The sequence below is a fragment of the Budorcas taxicolor genome, chromosome 2 (assembly GCF_023091745.1).
Source record: "Budorcas taxicolor isolate Tak-1 chromosome 2, Takin1.1, whole genome shotgun sequence".
Taxonomy (NCBI): Eukaryota; Metazoa; Chordata; class Mammalia; order Artiodactyla; family Bovidae; genus Budorcas; species Budorcas taxicolor.
The window spans coordinates 16013903-16029147 of record NC_068911.1 but is presented as its reverse complement, the minus strand read 5'-3'; the positions used below and the strand labels follow the sequence as shown (position 1 = coordinate 16029147).

The 15245-nt window shown below is 50.8% G+C and overlaps 2 protein-coding genes across 2 annotated transcripts; one reads left to right on the top strand and one right to left on the bottom strand.

Annotated features, from left to right (window-relative positions):
- Positions 1-1669: 1669 nt before the first annotated feature.
- Positions 1670-10938, top strand: PHKG2 (phosphorylase kinase catalytic subunit gamma 2). Its single transcript, XM_052661951.1, has 10 exons — positions 1670-1805; positions 2136-2248; positions 5639-5814; positions 6072-6126; positions 7283-7348; positions 7432-7595; positions 9754-9844; positions 9945-10098; positions 10171-10296; positions 10393-10938. Exons 2-10 carry the CDS (start codon positions 2154-2156, stop codon positions 10684-10686), a joined length of 1221 nt encoding a protein of 406 aa, XP_052517911.1. The 5' UTR covers positions 1670-1805; positions 2136-2153; the 3' UTR covers positions 10687-10938.
- Positions 10939-11071: 133 nt separating this feature from the next.
- Positions 11072-14768, bottom strand: CFAP119 (cilia and flagella associated protein 119). The gene is made up of 9 exons (XM_052636133.1): positions 14565-14768; positions 14204-14235; positions 13565-13630; positions 13221-13390; positions 12631-12701; positions 12320-12436; positions 12170-12239; positions 12003-12092; positions 11072-11250 (listed from the first exon to the last, which is right to left on the bottom strand). Exons 1-9 carry the CDS (start codon positions 14766-14768, stop codon positions 11072-11074), a joined length of 999 nt encoding a protein of 332 aa, XP_052492093.1.
- Positions 14769-15245: the final 477 nt, after the last annotated feature.

The following is a 15245-nucleotide window of genomic DNA, read 5'->3' as shown; positions in this document are numbered from 1 at the left end:
TGTGTAATCAGGTGAATAGAACATTTCTAGCACGTGAGAAGGCTCCCTTATAGCTCTCTCAGTGTCATTATCCTTTTCGTCCCTGATTTCAACCTGGTTCTTGTGTTTAAGTTCCCATCTTTCTTCACTTAGTTTCTGGCACAAATTGTTCCAAGCTCATCTTGTATGTTCTCTGCTTTAGCCTTGAAATCAGTATTTAGACACTAGCTGTGCTCACTACTGGACAGGCTCTATTGGTCCTTGACCCTTTCACAGATTAGAGCTAGAAAATAGCTAATGTTATCTAACTTAAATCATTCTTAAAATCTAACCTCCAATTTCAGTCATAAGTTTCTCTCCCCATTCCAAATATTCCCACAGTAAGAACCTAGACTGCCAACTACATCAATGTGTTTATTCTCTTGCTCAGTTTCAAAATAATCGTCCCATTATATACTACCAAGCAAATCTACCAAGTTAAATACAAGATTTCTTTGAGTTATCTGTCTTTAAATGCTATAAGGTCAAAGTACTCCATTAAAAAGTTACTTGGATTCGCTTTTCTCTTCATTTGGTTGCAATCCGAAAGTTATATTTCTGTTAATAAGATAGGTGTTAAAAAATTAAATGAGTTAATTCTCTGCCTCTATCTGGAATATAACCTCCATGAGAGTAGGGACCTAATTTTTTTCTGTTGCTGTTGTCTAACTCTTAGATGCTCAACAAATATTTATTGAATGACTAAGTGAATGCCAGGGTTGAGCTGCACTAAGAAAACTTGTGGAGCAAGTCGCTCCTGGCAAAGTGATCACCTGGTAAGCTTAGAACAGAGAGCAAGGGACTTCCTTGGTGGACCAGTGGCTAAGGCTTCATACTCCCAATGCAGGGGGCTCAAATTCATTCCCTGGTCAGGTAATTAGATCCCACATGCCCCAGAACAAAGATCTCACATGCTGCAAAGACCAAGGATCGGACGTGCCACAACTAGGATCTAGCGGAGTCAAATAAAAAATATATTTTAAAGGGTGATATTCCTCAAGACTTTGGGGCGGGGTTGGTGGGAAACCGGAAAAAATGGTCTTCCAGATAGCACTAGGGTTTTGGAATCACCGACTGAAGAAATGAGTGAAGGATAGGGAAGCCTGGTGTGCTGCAGTCCATGGGATCGCAGAGTCGGACACGACTGAGACCCTGAACAAGGGATTTGGAGGTATCCGAGTCAGAGCATCCACAGGATGAGAAAGCCTCTTCTGGCTGAAAGGCCGTGGCTCATACAAGCAGCCAAGTTCAGCACCAGGCTGCATGCTTAAAGCAGGCGCTTTGGACAAGGCTGCTAATATTTTTAACACCCAAGTTCAGACAGTGATTTTGAGCGACTGAGGAGACCATGCCCAAGTCCGGGTGGGAATCGGAAGGCCAAAAAGGCCAACGTACCAGGTACCAGGAGGTGACACTTACCGGTAAACCTAACTTCCGGGTCTGTTTTCTGGCCACTAGGCCCGTTGCTGAACAAGCTGGTCCTGGCAGATACAGTGCCCTGATTGGCCGTATCTGAAGCCCCGCCCTAGCGTCGCAGCCTTAGGTAACTCAGAGCTCGACCTCCGGGGCCAGCCTCGGGACTCTCGGCTTCCTATTGGACTACCAGTTTCCAATCCGAAGGATTTTTGAACCTCAGTCTTTGGGTGGCTCTATCCATTGGCGGACAGACTGGGGGCGGGGCCTGAGGTATTCGCCGGCACAGCCTGTGGGTAAGGTAGGAGGCTAGGGGCGAACCCCGCGACAGGGCGGCCTCTGATCGACTCTGGCTTCTCTCTCCGCCCCCGCTGGTGAGCCCGCGCGAGACCCTGCGCCCCCTCCCAGCTCCCGCCCAAGTGCGCCTGCGCAGCAACAGCCTCCCGTCCGGGTGCCCCTTCCCCTCTTCCTCCGTACCTTTTCCCTCCCCCTCCCCCGTCCCCTCCCTGCCTTGCCATCCCATCCCAATCCCTAAGGCCCTTTCTTGGGGTCTCCTCTATCCCGAACCTTCCCCCACCCCGTCCCCATCCCCCAGGATCCTGGCTCCCCAGCCACAAGGGCTGCGCCTCCGCGAGCCGCGATGTGCGTCCTTTCAGAGCCTGTGGGCTTCCTTGCCCTCACTGCCCTCTGTTTCCTCCTCACAGGCCCCCACCTCTTTCAGAATGACATTGGACGTGGGGCCAGAGGATGAGCTGCCCGACTGGGCTGCGGCCAAAGAATTTTATCAGAAGTACGATCCTAAAGACGTCATTGGCAGGTAAGGCCACGTCTAGGGAAACAGAGGTCCAGAAAGATCAGGTCCTAGCCAGGATACACATTTCCCATGCTTGCTTGCTTACTTTAGTCACTAAGTCGTGTCCGACTCTTGCGACTTCATGGAATATAGCCTGCCAGGCTCCTCTGTCCATGGGATTCTCCAGGCAGGAATACTGGAGTGGGTTGCCATTTCCTGCTCCAACACATTTCCCTTGAAAGTTCTAAATGGGAAAGTTCAGTAGTGAGTGGAGAAGCATTTGGTGACTAGACTCTTCTTCTGAGTCAGCCCCTATTTTTTCACCAGTTCATTCATGTATGTGTTCAACAAACATAATTCAAGCACCTACTGTTTGCCAGACACAAAGGTAAACATGGGGAGGTTAGAAGAGATGTTTATGCCCTGGAAAGTGAAACTGAAAGTCTCTTAGTCCTGTCTGACTTTTTGTGACCCCATGGACCATATATGCCCTGGAGGTACTCCAAGTAAAGTGATGGAAAGAGACACAGGAACATTCAAGTAGCATTAGGCTGTGTAAAAAGTACTGTTGGGTCTTAGAAAACCACAGCTTCCCAGGAGTGATATTTGGGTCTTGAAGGATGACTAGGAGTTCAGCAGGCATCACATAGAAGGAAAGCTTCACCTGTAAAGGCAGTGGCTAATACGTTTATTCATCAAGGTTTCCAAAGCATGTACAATGTGCTGGGTGCCCTGGAGATGTGAGACCCACATCCTACATCTTATAAAATTTCTGTTCTCCTGGAGTTTATATTCGAGTGGTGGAGAGAGACAATAAAACAAGTTAAAGTTCAGTGTAAGTGCTAGGGAGAAAATAATAAATAAGGTGATGGAACAAGAGTAATTAATGGAGCTGAGACTTGAAGAATGAGAATGAACAGATGATACACTGAGGCAGGATATATTCCAGGCAGAGGGAAGGGTAGTGCAAAGGCTCAGCACAGCAAAGAGCCAATTAAAGCAATAGATAGAAGATTATAGTGGCCAGAGTGTGTAAAGAGTGGGAAAAGTTGGAAGAAGGACTACCCACCTGGCAGTTCAGTCGTTAAGACTATACTCACAAGGTCATGATGACAGAGGGATGTCTCTAGGACCTTGGGAAGCAATTCATTCAGTAAGATATGTTGGCCTGATGGGAGTCATGGTGGTCTAGTTTATGATTCTGGACTTTCACTGCCATGGCCCAGGTTCAATCCCTGGTTGAGGAACTGAGATCCCACAAGCTGTGTGACGTAGCTAAAGAAAAGGAGGGGAGGGTAGCATCTGGGTATGAATGTTGAAGTCATGGAAGTGGATAAGATTACTGAGAGTGTACGTAGCCTGAGAACAGGAGGGCCAAGGGATCTTGGGGAAGTCTTTACATTTAAGGCGTGGGCAGGGCTTCCCTGGTGGTTCAGATGGTAAGGAATCTGCCTGTAATGCAGGAGACCCAGCTTCAATCCCTGAGTCAGGAAGACCCTCAGGAGAAGGAAGTAGCTGCCCACACCAGGATTCTTGCCTGGAGAATTCCATGGACAGGAGCCTAGAGGGCTGCAGTCCGTGGGGTTCCAAGGAGTTGAACATAACTCAGTGACTAACACTTTCAGAGAACAAGATACTAGGCTGTATCAGTAGGAAAAGTTTGGAGTTTGAGTCCAAAGACTCAGGTTTTCCAAGTTGGTGGTCATGACATATAATAGGAAGGCTTAATTAAAAGGGAATGCTCCTACAGGTAAAATACTGTAGGATACCAGAGAAGGGAGTGCTCCCTTCTTCCTGGAGAATAAATGAAGAATTGGTTGACATTGCATTTACTTTGAGTCTTAAAGCAGAGATTCTTTAAGGAATGGCTTCAGAGGATCTTTGACTCATCCCCTGAAATTATAAAAATGTTGGGTATGTGTGGCAGAGGTCTGCAGCTTTTCACAAATTCTCAGAGGTTCATTGAAAGATGAATAATAACTAGACCAAGGACCTGAAACTCCAATGCCCTTACTGTTTGGGCAGGAAATTAAAACTGTGAAGTGGCCAAGAGTAAAAGAGTAGAAAGTGGTTGAGTCTTGTGGCAGCTGGAGGGTTCTCAGCCACCTAAGAGATGTGAATTCAGATTTGTAGAGAACAGTGCCCTTGCCACAGTGTAATGTATCTGTGTTAAGCTGGAGGACCAATAGTTTGTATCCATTGATTGAAGCAGAGAGGTAGGTGAGAGGCATTTCAAGCAAAAGAGTTCCATAAATGCAAGGAGGCCCCGGGAACACAGAAATGAGATTATGTGAAGGGCAGCCAGGGAACCAGAATGTGAAATGTGGTATGAGGACAGATTCTGGAGAGATTTGCACCTTAGCCTGAAGTACTTGTAGGGTCATACGGAGTTGGTAACAGATCCCAAGCCAGGAAATCCCTGTCTAGGACTTCGTCTCTTCTCTTTTCTTTTGTTTGTGCTATCCGGTTTCCGGGATCTTAGTACCCTGACCAGGGATGGAACCTGAGTCCCCTGCAGTGATGTGTGGAGTCCTAACCACTGGACCACCATTGAATTCCCTAGGACTTTGTCTATTTTTTTTTGACTGCTCTGGCTCTTCATTGCTGCACCCAGACTTTCTCTTGTGGCAGAGCACAGCCTCTGGAGCATGAGCTCAGTGGTTGTGGCACCTGGGCTTAGTTGCCCCTTGGCATGAGGGATCTTCTCAGAGCAGAGATCGAACCTGTGTCCCCAGCTGTAGCAGGTGGATTCTTAACCACTGGACCACCAAGAAAGTCTCCTAGGGCTTTGTCTTTACAAAGCCAAATGGGCTTTCCTGTCTGTGCTTCATTAATGCCTTTCAGCATCCCTTAAGGATGCTGTTGGCTACATTTCAGAGCTGATGAAGTGGGAGCCCAGAGACCTTATGTCAGGGAGTCACTTAGAGGTTAATTAGTGGCAATTTGGGGCCTAAACCCAAGATCTTCTTCTCAACTTTGGTCTTCCAGTCAATGGCCCAATGTTTATTTCACCTGAGGTATTGTAGGGGAAGTTTGGGATTTAGATGGGGTAACCATGGAAGTGGGTAAAATCTGGAGGGGGCCTTAGGCCACTTCTTCCTGCCTTCTCCTTGTGGGGTTCAGGGGCATGGGGCAGGTTTAGGGGCTCAGTGTCTGGGCTCACCTCCAGAGGGAGTGGCAGAGCCTAGACCCCTGCCTCCCTGCCCTGTGAGCTCGATGTTGCTCCTTGTGCCCAGGTCTCTGACTGAGGCTGCTGTGAAGCTCCAGTAGGCCAAGGTGAGCGCCTCAGGAAGTCACCTTGTCTAGCTGGGTCTCCGGAGTCTGGTGCAGAGGATGTGAGGCTGCCGAGGCTCCACTCTGCATGGAAACGAGAGGGCAGGAGGCCCTGACTCGTGCATTGTCCAACTCTGGCAGAGGAGTGAGCTCTGTGGTCCGCCGCTGTGTTCATCGGGCTACTGGCCAGGAGTTTGCGGTGAAGATCATGGAGGTGACAGCAGAGCGGTTGAGTCCTGAGCAGCTGGAGGAGGTGCGAGAGGCCACGCGGCGGGAGACGCATATCCTTCGCCAGGTCGCCGGCCACCCCCACATCAGTGAGGCTGCTTTCCCCACTCCTGTTAGCCCAGCCCACCGCCCACCTGCCCCAGCACTGCCTCCACACTCTGCTCCCTTGCTCCTGGCTCTGCTGCACCTCATCAAAGTGTGGCCAGCCTTTGGGCCCCTCCTGCCTCCTCCGGTTCTCCTTCCTTCCCAGGAACGGCCCCCTGCTGCCTCAGGGTGGAAGAGGCCCTCTGGTGTGCAGCTGCTCCTTTCCATCTCTGTCTCTCTGCCTCTCTGCCTCTTTCCCCAGTCACTCTCATCGATTCCTACGAGTCTTCTAGCTTCATGTTCCTGGTGTTTGACCTGTGAGTATCCCCCTCCCTGACCAAAAAGCCTCTTCCTCTCCTCCTCACATTTCCCCAGCCTTACAGCGCAGTGGGCTGAAGACCACCCTGCTCACACCTTCCTCTGCTCCGGCTCAGACCTGCCAGCCCAGGGTGCGGGCCCTTTTTCCTAGGTGCCCTGATTGAGGCAAGTTCTTCAAGAGTCTTAGTGACCAACTAAATATAAAGGGTCTTCATGAGACTCTGTTTTAAGAGGAAGGTGTTCATTCATGAACTGACCACGTATAAACAGACTTTTCCCTCACCCGTCTTTCAATCTTTAACACTCACCACTGGAATCTCTCTGCCCATCAATTCTTTTTCTGGTTGGTCTGAATCTGAAGGTCAGATATTATACGGTGCTATAATGCAAACCAGTTACAAAGGAAATTCAAAGGAGAATGGTTCGGATACCAGATGTTTAAGAAAGGCACTTGGGAGAAATTTACGAAGTCTTCAGACAGAAATGACCTCTGCAAAAGTGGAGGGCAAGTAGGAAGTGTCTGCTTCACCACCATGCAACAGTGTTGCAGAATCTGATGTGTTCTTTATTTCAAGAATTGATACAGAGTTGCAATTATAACCTCAGTTTTTAAAGAGACATAAAGTAAGCAAAATTCAAAGTAAAGTCCTATTCAACTTTTTTGCTACTATTAACTGTGAAATTTTGGCCCATGGTCTAAACAGGTTCACTTCAAAAGGCTTTTTTTTTTTTAATATATTGTCAGATAACAGGGACTTCCTGTAAATGATCATTTATTGCTAAAATAGCCCCCTTGTGGCACAATGCAGTTTTTTTTTTTTTTTTTGTAATGTAGCCACGCTATGCAGCTTGTGAGATTTTGGTTCCTTGACCAGGGATCAGACCTGCAGCCGTTGCACTGGAAGCACAGTTTCTGAACCGCTGAACTGCTAGGGACATCCCACAGTGCAGAGATTATGACCGCTGGCACATTGGACCAAACTGCCCCTGACATCTGGTTCACTCTTGGAGTGCTTTGTCTCGAGGCCCTCTCATTTGCTTACAGAGGGATCTTCCTTGACTGGCCTCTTCCATGGTATTTGTTGTGAGCACTGGCTTATTTTCTCAGCCTCCACTGTGAGCTGCACCCATCTCCCAACCCCTCCTGTCCCTTAGGATGCGGAAGGGAGAGCTGTTTGACTATCTCACAGAGAAGGTGGCCCTCTCAGAAAAAGAAACCAGGTAATGGCTGAGCCTGCAGCCCGTGGGATGAGCAGGGGGTGGGGCGGGGCAGGGAGAAGCAGAGGAGACTGCCCCTCCCCCAGGTCCATCATGAGGTCTCTGCTGGAAGCAGTGAGTTTTCTCCACAACAACAACATCGTACACCGAGACCTGAAGCCTGAGAATATTCTCCTAGATGACGATATGCAGATCCGACTTTCAGATTTTGGGTTCTCCTGCCACCTGGAACCAGGCGAGAAGCTTCGAGGTGAAGGGACCTGGTGCTCTGAGAGGCTTGGGAGGGATGGAGGCTCAGGCTTGGGACTGGTTGGCTGGGTCTGAGAACTGGGTCCCATGGAAAGTCAGTGAGCGCTTGCCAGCTACCCACTGGGTGCAAAGCCTAGTGTGCAAATGGAAGTGGGTTCCCTGCCCTGGGGAGGATGGAGTGAATAGATCATGGCACACAGCAGGCAGGGGGCCATGCCGGAGAGCCAGGAGGAAGGAGCACCGATTCAGATGTAGGGACCCACAGAGGAAGGGGCTCGGACCTGGACCTGGGGAGGCTGGGCTTGTCATAGGAAGAAAAAGATGGGGAGAGAGGGACAGTGGGGCTTCCCAGGTGACTCCAGTGGTGAAGAACCCACCTGCCAATGCAGGAGGCATGGGTTTGATCCCTGGGTTGGGAAGATCCCCTGGAGGAAGGCATGGCAACCTACTCCAGTATTCTTGCCTGGAGAATCCATGGACAGAGGAGCCTGGTGGGCTGCAGTCCATAGGGTTGCAAAGAGTGGAACACAACTGAAGTGACTTAGCACACACTCAGTGACAGAAGGGCTCAGCTGCACCTTTGGGGTCTGGCAGAGGCAGGGCCACGGTGTGCTGCTCAAATGCCATGAGGAGCCTGATGTGGCCCGACAGTGCTGCTCACTTGATCCCTTGGGACTCAGGGTCCCCTCACATTGACACATTTGTTGTGACAACCATGTCTAAGGCAAGTGGCGAACTAGACAAAATTCAACTGCGGGACTCCCCAGAGCCTTTAATAGGCCACTTCCTCTCTTTCAGTGGCTCTGCCCTGGGCTTCTTAACAGCTAACCTTCACTGGTTAACCTTCATGAGTTTGAGCAAGCTCTGGGAGATTGTGAAGGACAGGGAAGCCTGGTGTGCTTCAGTCCATGGGATCACAGAGTCGGACTCGACTGAGCAACTGAACCACCACCTTCACTGGGCACTGGCTCTGAATCAGGCAGCACATGGAGTCTTTATATGGCTTGTTTCTCTAGATCCTCTTAACAACTCTGAAATCGTATCTGTGTCTCTCTTTTATAAATGAGCTTAATGAGGTGAAGTGACGTGCCCAAGGTCATGTGTGATTTGAACTTGGGCAGTATGACTCCAGAGCTCATGCTCTTACTCTGTGGACTTACTCTTCCACGTGCAGGTATTTTTCTCCCTTTGGTCTCCCACACACGTTTCTCCATTCTGAATCATTTTTGCCCCTTCCCACTCCACCATCTCCCATGGCTTGGATAATTCAGTTTTTTTACTTGAAAGCTTCAGGTCAGGGTAGAGCCGCTGCTTTTTGCTCTTAGACCTCCCCCCCTTCATGATACACGTCTTACGCTGTTTATGTGCTTCCTGGTAGATGGTGAGCTTACTAAGGGCACGTTGAATTTGCCATTGTGTCTAGTATGGTGCTTGGCACACAGGAGGTGTTCAGTAAATAGTTTATCCAGGAAGGAATTTGCCAAGAGAAAGTCAGTTTCTCAGTTCAGGCCTCTTAAGACCTCTTGGCAGTGTGCCACGGATCACAGTGTACCTGCTAGAGTGGAAGAACTGGTGCCAGAAGTGGTAGAAGAAAGTAAAATACCAGCTTTGATCAAGTCATGCAAGGCTTTGTGCTTTAGGAATCTAGACTTGACCCTGAGGCCATGATGGAAAGCCGGAGAAGGGTTTTCAACAAAGGACACACCCAGAATGTGCCTTAAGAAATCCCATATTCCTACACACTCCCCTGAGTTGAGTGGTGGTTCCACTAACCGCAGTAGAGATTCTAGGAGGAGGATTAGATTTGGGCAGAAAGGAATGCAAAAAAGATTTAATTTCCGTTTTCTATGTGTGTATGTATATAAAACATGGTAATAAGTTGTGTGAGGTGAGGGTTGGTGGAGGAGGCAAATGATACAGTTGGATAGTGCTTTGAAGTCAACCTAAACACCACGTTTTCCCAGGAAGGCCACCAGGAGCCTTGGTAGGTACTTGTTCATCAAAGTGAGGCTCTAACACTGAGACTTGGCAGAAGGCTGGCAGGTGCAGGATGGAAACACCTGTGGCCCTGGTGGTGGTGAGGCTTGAGCAGAAGTCTGGTGTGAAGGGTCCTTGAGGGGGCTGGTGACACCCCATCCATTTCAGGCCTCTCTCCCCAGAGTTGTGTGGGACTCCAGGGTATCTAGCACCAGAGATCCTTAAGTGCTCCATGGATGAAACTCACCCAGGCTACGGCAAGGAGGTCGATCTGTGAGTTTCCCATTCCCCGCCCTTCCCTCCTCCTTTGTGTACTGTTCTTCAACACCTTTGCTTATCACCTGGTCCCCACCTCCCCACTCCTCTTTCCCAGCTGGGCCTGCGGGGTGATCTTGTTCACACTCCTGGCGGGCTCCCCACCATTCTGGCACCGACGCCAGATCCTGATGTTACGTATGATCATGGAGGGCCAGTACCAGTTTAGTTCACCCGAGTGGGACGACCGTTCAGACACTGTGAAAGACCTGGTGAGCTGGGGCTGCGAGTGGGCGAGGAGAGAGGCCCAAGAGCTGCCCCTCACGCTCTGGGGTTTCCCCTAGATCTCCAGGCTGCTGCAGGTGGATCCTGTGGAGCGCCTGACAGCTGAGCAAGCCCTACAGCACCCATTCTTTGAGCGCTGTGAAGGCAGCCAAGCCTGGAACCTCACCCCCCGCCAGCGGTTTCGGGTAAGCCTGAGCGTGTCAGGGTCTAGGCCTGCTCCTCTTCCCAGGATTTTTCTTATGGTGACTGTGCCAGGGAAGCTCACACCACCCCCTTCCTAGGTGGCAGTGTGGACCGTGCTGGCCGCTGGACGGGTGGCCTTAAGTGCCCACCGTATCCGGCCACTGACCAAGAGTGCGCTGTTGAGGGACCCTTACGCGCTGCGGCCAGTGCGGCGCCTGATCGACAACTGTGCCTTCCGGCTCTATGGACACTGGGTGAAGAAGGGTGAGCAGCAGAACCGGGCAGCCCTCTTCCAGCACCGGCCCCCAGGGCCTTTTCCCATGATGGGCCCTGAAGAGGAGGGGGACTCGGCTGCTATCGCCGAGGATGAGGCCATGCTAGTGCTGGGCTAGCACGTCATCCTGGAGGATGCAGAACTCTCCAGGAGAAGGTTCTTTATCATTCCAGCCCCTCTGGGCTCTGGCCACAGGCCACCATTGGCCAGGCCCACCACCAATCATACTATCATAGAGACCAGTGTGGTACACCTGTCCCCGCCAGCCAGGGCTTTGAGATCAGAGCTGGGGTGGAAGAGAGCCACCAGGGTGCCACGCCTGGCCTTATCTGTGCTGCCTGCACCACGTATGCAATAAAACCTGCTACATGCCAGAGAGAGCCAGTCCCCTGTGTCTGGTGTCTGGCTTCAGCAGGGAAGCTCAGAAGGTGCTCAGGAGGGGGTGGGGTGGGGCGTGGTGGGGCCACTTTGGCCCAGGCCTTTATTGGGGAAAACGCAGGGAGTCACTTGGTCCTGTTCTTGCCTTTGCCTGGAGGTAGCTGGAGGGGCCGCTCGAGGGTGGTCAGCTTGCTGCTGAGCCTTTCCTCACTGGCTTTGAGTCGCTCCTCTACCAGTTGTTGGAGCTGCCGCAGCTCCTTGTTCATCTGGGTCTTGATGTAGGCTCGGAGGATGGAGACCTGGCCTGCAGGGGCGGGGAAGAAGGGGCGGGTCAGGGGAGAGGCCATGGGGCTGAGGGACTGCCCCCTAGCCAGGCATGCACGACCTTCAAGGGGGACTACCCCAGGAGTGACCCAGCTGGCAGTGTTTCTTCAATTCAGGAAATGTCAGCCAGCCCTTCTAGAAGAGAAAGATGGGCAGAGGGTTTGTGTATGCTGCATTTCCCAATTGCTCCTTTAGCAGCTGTGTGACCTCAAGCAGGTGATTGAACATTTTTATGCCTCAGTTTCCTCCTGTGTAAAATCCAGTGATAACACTTAGCGACTAGGAGTGAGAGAGGAGTAAACGGGTTAATATGTGTAAAATGCAGGAATTCCTTGGTGGTCCAGTGATTAGGATTCCATGCTTCCACCTGGGCCACAGGTTCAATTCCTGACTGGGGAATTAAGATTCCACAGGCCACTTGGCACAGGCAATATATGTATATAAAATGCTTAAAACAAGGCCTGCCTAGCACATAGTATTGCCAGATGTGTGCTGGCTGTTACTGTCGTTGGTTTTATAATCCTTTTCTGGAGCTTCTGCCTCACTCGCAGCAGCTGTGCTTTTATTTTGTTGCATCTTGGAACATCTTGGAACATGCATTCTCCATAAGGAATCATTTGGAGAAAGGACACCATGACTGAAACGAAAAAGCTGAAGTCCTGATGTGATCTAAACCCTTCATTTCACACCTGCCCAAAGTCACAGGGAGCCCCAACCCCTCCAGGTCCTCACTTGGCTCTGGCTCTGGCTGGACCACTGTTTCTGGTTCCACCTCCTGTGTGATGACTGCCTGCTGTTCCACTTCTCCTCCCTTTTCTTTCTCTGTAAGCCAGAAGCAGGAGGAGGCTTCAGCCCCAGCCCCAGTGCAGTCCAGCTCTCGCCCCGGCATTCTCCCTTACCTGTCTCATCCTCTGACCAGAGGCTGGGTGGCTTTAGCCCCATGTAAGTCAAAGAGAGATCCAGCCGCACCTGGGAAGAGGGAGGAAATCAACTGCACTGGGGAAAGAGGAGAGACGAGGAGCGGCCTCTTGTAGCCCCTAGCCCAGTACCTGGGGTGTGAAGACATATTTGTAGAGCTTGAAATGGCGGAAGTAGGTATTCACCACATAATCCGCCAGGGCCAGCAGCTGTTCCTCCTTAAAGAGGTCGATACTGAAAGGGGGGCGCTGTGGAGATGATTGGGAGTTAGAGGACTGACCACCTCCCGAAACCATCACCTTTTCTCCAAGTGCCTGGCGGTCCAGGAGCAGGAAGAGCCCACTGGGGCCTTCAGAGGAAGATAAGGGTAATGAGTTTGAGAGAGGGTGGGAGGCTGGGCTGGACCTTATGGGGGTGGGGGGATGGGGAGAGTGAAACTGACCCTGACTCCGTGGCAAAAAAGAACACTGGTGAAGTAGCGGTAACATTCCTCCACGTTGCCCAAGGGGGTTTCTGGGAGGGAAAGCAAGATGTGACATTGAGTCCCCTCCCTGATAATCACATTTTACTCACTCAGCAGCTACTTGCTGATCTTAAGCTTTAGGATCTAGGCAACAAATATTGAGTACCCACTCTGCACTGTTCTAGGCACTAAACAAGACAGACAAGGTCCTGCCCTTAAGAGGTGTATATTCCAGTGGAAGTGACAGGAAAGCATAATTTAGCTCTCATTAAACATTCTGTAGAAAATGGGTTTCAGGAATAAAGAGCTGTTTTATTGAGCACTGTGCATATATTTACACATATTACACAACATTTCTCGGAACAGTTTAATAACTTTAGTGTCGTAGCCTGATTACAGATAAGGAGATAGAGGATTTCAAAGGTGAAGTAACTTGTGGGTGATAACTTCTGTGATGACAGAACAAAGATTCCAGGTGGTAATCCTGCTGTTACTTCCCCTGATCACTTGTGCCAGCCTCCTCCTCCTCTGCCCTGGACTCAGGCCCTCGGGGAGCCCCCTCCTCTTACCAATACAGGCCTTGTGAAGATCTTGGAGCAGGGCACAAGCTGTTGAGGTCTGCTCCAGGGAGAAGCCCTGCTGGCGGCAGAAGATGAGTGCATGGGAGAAGAGGTCCAGAGTGATGGCATCCCGCAGGCTCTTCTCAGGGGAACCTAGTCCCAACAGCTCAGCCAGCACCCTTGGGAGAGAGAGACGGAATCAGTGACAACTAGAGTCTCCCTTCCCTGCTCCACACTAGTGCACAACAGGCTTTGGAGCCAGGCATTCCTCATGCCTTCCCAGCCCACCTCCCCCTCAGCTGTCCCCCAAAGCTAGCTCTTCCCCTCCCTACTCCCCGCCACCCCCCCCATACTCCCTCATCTCCTCAGTGCTGGCTGTCTTCTCCAGCATGTGCATGGAATGGATGTCCAGGTACTTCCTGTCATAGGAAAAGAGGGAAAAACGTGTTGGTGTCCATCATGCATTAGTTTGATGATACGACTGTGGTGGTGAGTGCATTGGACTGGGAACCAAGAGACCTGAGTTAGAGGTTTGGCCCTTCCACTGACTTGCTGTGTCACTTTAAGTAGGTCACTTTCCTCTCTGGGCCTCACTTTTTCCATCTGTAAATGGCTTAAATGAACTTTTAGAATCCTCTTCATTTATAAAACCTAGAGTTAGGAAACTTGAGTTCTGGGTTCTGCCTCTCCCGTGCTGTTTAACTGGGCAGATTTCCCTCTGTGAGCCTCGCTGTCCCCATTTGTACAATGCTCCATAGAGGCAACGATACATTTACATTCTCAGTCTTTGGCTACCTTCTTCTCACACTCTGTCTTTGGACTGGGACAGCAGGAGACCTGGCTTATAGTCATCTTAGGTAATTGCATCTCTGGGCCTCAGTTTCCTCATCTGTAAAATGGGGATAGCAGTGCTGTTTGACAGGATTGTTGGGAAGCCCTAAAGTAATAATACAAGTGTGAAGGGTAACTTTCCCCCAAAACTTTATACTCACCATATACAGATCCGGGGCTGGTGCAGCGGTGGCTGCGGAGAGAAAGCGAATTGGGAAAGGCAGGGCTGTGTTGTTTCTGGCCCCTAGTTCTTGGCAAGTTGCGAATCTCTTATCGGCCTAAGAACGTGCTAAGTTGCCTTCTCATCTTGAGGACTAGATAGGAGCAATGCTGGCGGGCTGGGCTTCAGCGATCCCTAAGTACTATTCACGAGCATATTAACAAGCGGGGTCACACACCTCTGCCTCCTCACCAAAGCAGCCCGGGGAAACTTCTTAAACTTTAGTAAACATAACGTCGGGTGGCGCCCAGATGGGGAACCCTCTTTAAACATCCATGATCGGATCACTGTCCCGTCCTCACCGGGAACAAGTTGGCTGCAGGATCGATATCGACATCCACCGAAGCCACGGTCCCGGATTCGGTCCGCACACCTGTTCCCATACGCGTGGCCGATTCATCCAATGAGCTGAGGTCTTTTTCGGGTTCTCGCCGCAATTCGTAGTGCTGTACAAGCTCCGACTGCATTTTTAGTCCCTGGAGTTGGCTGGACTTCCGGCGGATCATCTTGTCGCTCTTTTGTGCTGGGGGTCACCACAGAATCTGTCTTGTCTCGGTTCTGGGACAGCCGATTCTCAGGCAGCCACTGCCAAGGCCTGGCCCTCTATCGACGCTCCAGCCAATTTGCGATGCAGAGATGCCCGGGGCAGCCAATCCGCTGGCGGCGTCTCCCTGGTCTCAACGGTGACCGTTGCTAAGGGAATTCCTGGGGCCGGGGAAAAGTGTATGGCTCTCTCCAATCAGTGAGAAGAGAGTGCGCGTGCGTAATAAGATGCAAGCCCCGCCCTCATAGCCTCCTTTCAAAGTTGCTAATCTGGGGCAGGCGTTGTCTTTAGGACTGGAAGGTAAACCTGTGTTATCGGTTACCATGGCAACTGTTTACTGGCCAATCACGGAGAGAAGAGGGTTCGGAAAGAAACCCAAACAGACCCGAGAGGCGGGACAAAGCGAGACCAATAGAAACAGGAAATTAAGACTATTTCG